Below are 6,211 nucleotides of genomic sequence, written 5' to 3' on the forward strand. Positions count from 1 at the left end.
ATTGTTTTTCACTTGTTTATGTAGACGTTTAACGATATGACACATTTCTCTCCTGAAGATTTACACGACGTCCATAGATGTTGAACGTTTATTTTCAATGCCTTAGTTGGAAAGGGAGGGTGGTATTGGATGAATTGTCTTTGATGGTGTAAATATATTTTTATTGCTTAATTTGATTATATATATATATATATATATATATATATATATATATATATATATATAACAAATACATGTTTGTAATATATGAAAAAATAAAATAAAATTAAAAATAAAATATTTAATCACAATTATTTATATCAACTATTGTTGTTATATATAGAGTGCAAAATATTATAAATCATACCATCATTGAGTTCTGAATCCATGATTTTTTGTTTTATATCACAACGGTTGTACTTTAATCGTTGTGATATATAACTCGTTATCTAGTTTATCACAACGGTCCTATGTCCGCGGTGGAAAATATCATACATACAATCACACCGTACCTAACAATGATTGGTCGGACGTGGTTGTATCATATTTTCAAATATTATGATAAGTGTTTTTTGTAGTAGTATTTAGATGTTAGACTAGGTGAATTTGCATGATTAACAATGAAACATATAAGTCACTAAAAAAATTCAATATAAATATTATAAAAAGTAAAAATCAGAGAATGTATGTATGTTGCTATTGCTTCTTGCGTGTGAATTAAATTTATACCGTGGATAAGTGTATTATATAATATTTACCATTGAAAAAGAGTAATAATTAATATTTAGAAACTAAGAATCTATTTCTAACTTGGTGTTAAGTGACTTAAGTGTTTAGTCCATTATTATTTTTGGCATTTTCTCTCGCACTCCCCAAAACAAATTATACCCTAAATAAATTTAACAATATTTTAATTTTAATCATCATCAAGCATTCAGACTAAGGAAGTCAATTAAGAGTAGCAAAAAGAAAATTATTGGCATTAATATTTGCAGACAGTGGCAGCATGGTTAGGTTATCTCTAGAACAGTTGGGGGTTGTAGCTAGAACCGAAGTACTCTTTCACACACTTGCATTTCATTTCACACTAGTTTAATTACTTAGGTCCACATACATGGTATTACATATTATATTCAAATAAATGCTTTGTTACGTGTCGTTTTATTTTTTCTATATATATTTGTCATTTCTCCATACTTGCCTTAAAAACAGTATTTTCTCCAATGGAACACTTTGGAAGCATTACTCAGTTTCTTGAAGATAAAAATGTGTTGGTCCTTGGTGCTGCTGGATTCCTTGCAAAAAGTATAAATCTCTTTTTGTTTTATATAAACAAGAAATTAAATGTATTTTGTGATATTTGTTTGATTTTTTTGTATGGTGCTATTTGTAGTTTTTGTGGAGAAGATACTAAGAGTGCAACCAAATGTGAAGAAAGTTTATCTTCTTTTGAGAGCTGCAGATGCTGATTCTGCAACTAAACGGTTGCATAATGAGGTATGTTTATACTCTCATTCACTCCATAAAATATCGTTTTGAATTAATTTTACATGATAAAAATTAAAATATTTTATTTATAATTTAGGATAAAAAATGTATTTTTTTTACTTATCATATTTTGTAGCAAAGAGAGTATATTATAAATATGTAGGTTCTACGTATCAAATTCTTAAAACATGTCTTATTCAAAAGTACGGATTTTCTGATAACTTCATAATGGGTGAGGGGTGCCCACTAATTATAATGTCATTAAATTAATAAATATTTTTGTCATCTTAAAATTTTGTGGTGTGACTTTAGAGAATAAAATAAAGTTGATAGTATGTAGTATTAAAATTTCACACCCACCACAAAAAGGGATGTATTGGTCATAAATTTTTCCCACCAAACAGTACGCTATACTTTAAGTGTTAAATTAATGTTTAGAATATAGTAAGAGTTTATTTTCATGTATGCAGATTTTGAAGAAGAACTTGTTCAAATTGCTGAAGGAAAATCATGGTGAAAAGTTCAATAGCTTTATTTCAGAAAAAGTGACTGTAGTGCCTGGAGACATTTCCCAAGAAGAGTTCAACTTGAAGGACTCAAATCTAGTTAAAGAGTTGTACAATGAAACTAATGTCATAGTGAATTTAGCTGCAACAACTAACTTTGATGAAAGGTATAAATCCTTAGAATTGTTTCTATCTATTATTGCTTTGGAGTGTGTGAACCTGCATTTCAACAGTTATATAATTGCATTAAATGGTAAATATATGGAAGACAGAATCTAGAATAGTAAGACAGACTACTTAATCTAGTTGAAATTTGTAAGATTAAATCATAGTTAAATAAAATTTTATAAAAATATTTATCATAATTATATCAAATTTTGCATGGTTAAACTCTCGACGTCTCATTTATTAAATTATATTGAATAAATTTTTGACTAATAATTTAATGAAAAAAATTAGTGTGCACAAGCTTTTACTTTCAACAAATATTTTCAAAATATTAAAATGACTCTTTTTAAAAATAATAGTATTATATTAACAAATGCAGATATGATGCCGCATTGGATTTAAATACATTTGGAGTGAAGCATGTATTAAACTTCGCCAAAAACTGTATTAATCTGAGGGTGCTTGTTCATGTATCAACAGGTTTGTATTTTATTTTTTAAGAATATTTTTAAGTCCTTTCTACTTTTTTTTTGTGTGTAAAACAAACATTGAAAATTTTAAAAAAATTTGAAATTTCTTTTTAAACTTACTTTCCATATTCTTTCACTCCACTTTTCTTACATTTATATCATATATCGACAAATAAGGCAATTAATAGGAGGTTTAACTGTTCAACAAATTAATAGGACATTCTATTAAATTCCAATAAATTATTTAAATATAAAATAAATTTTATAAATTTAATATTTTATTTTATTTATTATTTAATTGATCTCTTCTTAATATATATATATATATATATATATATATATATATATATATATATATATATATATATATATATATATATATATATATATATATATATATATATATATATATATATATATATATATATATACTCTGACAACGTCTGATTTTGTCCAACTTTCACTAATTCTTCAAATGCATGAATCATTTCCCATACAAATGACTGCAGTAAACTGTATCCATATTAAAGGCTATTATTAGGCTCCACCGAGAAATCATAATGGGAGCTATTTATTTCTGCTTTAATTTTTATTAAAATTATTTCTTTATTTAATTAGTGTGTATAGGAAAAATTTAATCAAAAAGAAAAGCCAATAGTAGTACTACTAATAAAAGAATCACATGCTTTAAATTTATACCAAATCCACAGGTTTAGTGGGTGAAATTAATGTAATGTTATTGATAATTAAATCCAGCCTACGTATGTGGTGAGAAAGGAGGATTGATTACAGAAGAACCATATAAAATGGGTGTGTCATTAAATGGAGTAACAGGATTAGACATTAATGTGGAAAAGAAAGTTGTTGAAGAGAAATTGAAAATGCTTCAACAACAAGGAGCTTCTGAAAATGATGTTAAATTTGCCATGAAGGATTTGGGCATCAAAAGGTTAGCATCACTAATATTAATATTTCATTTTTTTCTTTTAAAAATTATTATTCATTTTAGATAATTTTAATAAAATATTATATATTTTAAAAAAATTAAATGTTATTATTATATTTTTTTTGGAATAACATGTTTTCTTTTAATAAATTTTTAGAGCAAAAATGTATGGATGGCCAAACACATATGTGTTTACAAAAGCAATGGGAGAAATGCTTGTTGGAACTATGAAGGAAAATCTGCCCATTGTTATTGTTCGTCCTACAATGATTACAAGCACTTACAAAGAACCTTTCCCTGGTTGGGTTGAAGGAGTAAGGTAAATTAATCACCAATTCATTATTATGAAATTAATTAATTAATTAATCATGTTTATTTGATTTGATATATTTTCATTTTTGCAGAACCATAGACAGTATAATTGTGGCTTATGGTAAAGGAAAATTAACATGCTTCCTTGCTGACATTGAAGCTGTTTTTGATGTGGTGAGAATTGTCATTTGGTATTGGGAGATAATTTAAAAAAATAAATAAATTTATTAAATAATCAATGTATCTGATTATTTTATTTGATTTGATGTAGATTCCAGCTGATATAGTAGTGAATGCAATGATGGTGGCAATGACGAAACATGCTAATCAATCTATTGATGATAACATATATCATGTGGGTTCTTCCGTTGGAAATCCAGTTAGATATCGTAATCTCAAAGATTACACTTTCAGATATTTTACTGCAAAACCATGTTTAGACAAAGAAGGAAAACCCATCAAGGTTGGCACAGTTACGGTTTTGGAAAACATGAATAGCTTCCAAAGATACATGTACATTCGATACATGCTTCCACTCAAGGTTTTTCAATTTCTAATCTTCACTTATTAATCAATTTATCGACGAAACTCGCACGCGCACTAATCGGTTTGTGATTTATCAGGGACTAGAGCTAGTGAATACGGCCTTTTGTCACTTTTTTGATGGTACTTATTTTGATATTAACAAGAAGGTCCAAACCGTGATGCGCTTGGTTGATCTCTACAAACCCTACTTGTTCTTCGACGGCTTGTAAGTCAATAAATTAATACAATAAATCATAAATATTTGTACTAATGTATAAGACGCACTAATCGACTGAGCTATGTTTTGTGAACAGATTCGATAATACGAATGCGGAGAAGATGCAAAAAGAAGCAAGACAAAGTGGGGTGGAGATGGATTTGTTTTACTTTGACCCCAAGATGATTGACTGGGAAGACTACTTCATGAATGTTCACATTCCTGGCATTGTCAAATATTGCTTCAAGTGAAACTAGTATGAAATATGAACTTGTTTGTAGCTTTTGTCTTTCAAAACATGAAACTCGTTTGAGTTCAAAGTTATGCCAGCGAGTTTAATAGTATTGGTGGTGTACTATTATGTTTTGAATTTTATATTATAATATATTACGTGTGGCGAATATTTTAACTATAATCTTTGGTGTAATTTTGGCTAGGTATTGATGTATCTTTGTTTTGATGCCTAGTTCTTGCCATAGATTTTTTCTTATAGCAACTCATGATATTGTATTCCGTTTTATACAACTTCCTACCACGTGATTTCGTGGGCTAACTATCTGCAATCCCCCCACTATGGTGTTGGATTTGGGATTCTTTATTATTAAGAAAATATTAAAGTGTGTTTACAATATATTACTCTCTCATGTCTTACATTTCATCTCTTAGATTTATATACTTATTTATATGAATAATATATAAATTAGAGAAAGAGTTGAATATGAGACAAATTTAGGAGATGGTTGAAAATTTTGAAAGACTGTGACTGTGAGTTAAGTTACTCTCCTGATAAGGATAATGTGATAGCAGATGCATTAAGTAGAAAGTCCTTGCATATGTTGGCACTAATGATAGAGCAGTAGATCTTAGTTCGGTGTGTGAGATAACACCAAGAAATGTGAAGTTAGGTATGTTGAAGTTGACTAGCAGTGTACTAAAAGAAATCAAGGAAGGTCAGAAGTTGGATTTGGAATTGATTGATCAAACGGTTCTTATTAATCAAGGTAAAAAAGTGGACTTCAAGGTAGATGAGAATGGGATTATGAAGTTTCGAGACAGAATGTGTGTGTCAGATGTACCAGAACTTAGAAAGAAGATTTTGGAAGAAAGTCATATGAGTAGTTTGAATATTCATCCCAGAACGACGAAGATGTATCAGGATCTTAAGAAATTTTTTTGGTTGCCAAGTATGAAGAATGATGTTGCAGAGTTTGTATTCTGGTTTGAATTGTCAGAAGTCGAAGATTGAGCATCAGAAACTTTTTGGATTGATGCAACCTTTGAGTATTCCTGAGTGGAAGTTGGATATTATCTCTATGGATTTTATAGTGGGTTTTCCAAAAATCGTTAAAGAAAGTGATTCAATTTGGGTTGTTGTAGATAGATTGACTAAGTCAGATAATTTTATTTCGATAAAGATTAGTTATCCATTGAGAAGATAGCAGAGATCTACATCAAAGTAAGATAGTGAAACTACATGGAATTCTTTCTAGTATTATTTCAGATAGAGATCTGAGGTTCACGTCAAAGATTTTGGAGAGCTTCCAAACAGCCTTAGGAACCAAGTTAAGGTTGAATTCTGCTTAATATCTGCATGCAGACG

General features: G+C 28.7%; 1 protein-coding gene across 1 annotated transcript; it reads left to right on the top strand.

The window, feature by feature from the left end:
- Window positions 1-1,136: 1,136 nt before the first annotated feature.
- On the top strand, window positions 1,137-5,242 carry LOC127100562 (fatty acyl-CoA reductase 3). Its single transcript, XM_051037787.1, has 10 exons — window positions 1,137-1,284; window positions 1,373-1,476; window positions 1,938-2,140; window positions 2,521-2,621; window positions 3,368-3,560; window positions 3,715-3,876; window positions 3,962-4,043; window positions 4,141-4,410; window positions 4,493-4,620; window positions 4,709-5,242. The coding sequence occupies exons 1-10, from the start codon at window positions 1,203-1,205 to the stop codon at window positions 4,860-4,862; spliced, it is 1,479 nt and encodes a 492-aa protein (XP_050893744.1). The 5' UTR covers window positions 1,137-1,202; the 3' UTR covers window positions 4,863-5,242.
- The last annotated feature ends 969 nt before the right edge of the window (window positions 5,243-6,211 follow it).

This window comes from Lathyrus oleraceus, chromosome 7, assembly GCF_024323335.1.
Source record: "Lathyrus oleraceus cultivar Zhongwan6 chromosome 7, CAAS_Psat_ZW6_1.0, whole genome shotgun sequence".
In the NCBI taxonomy this organism is placed as follows: domain Eukaryota; kingdom Viridiplantae; phylum Streptophyta; class Magnoliopsida; order Fabales; family Fabaceae; genus Lathyrus; species Lathyrus oleraceus.

Bases quoted from the DNA above. Each gene is read 5' to 3' on its own strand.
- LOC127100562 (XM_051037787.1), top strand. From the start codon at position 1,203: ATGGAACACTTTGGAAGCATTACTCAGTTTCTTGAAGATAAAAATGTG. The intron at 3,561-3,714 runs GTTAGCATCACT...ATAAATTTTTAG, and splicing joins AAGGATTTGGGCATCAAAAG to AGCAAAAATGTATGGATGGC. The intron at 4,411-4,492 runs GTTTTTCAATTT...GTGATTTATCAG, and splicing joins GATACATGCTTCCACTCAAG to GGACTAGAGCTAGTGAATAC.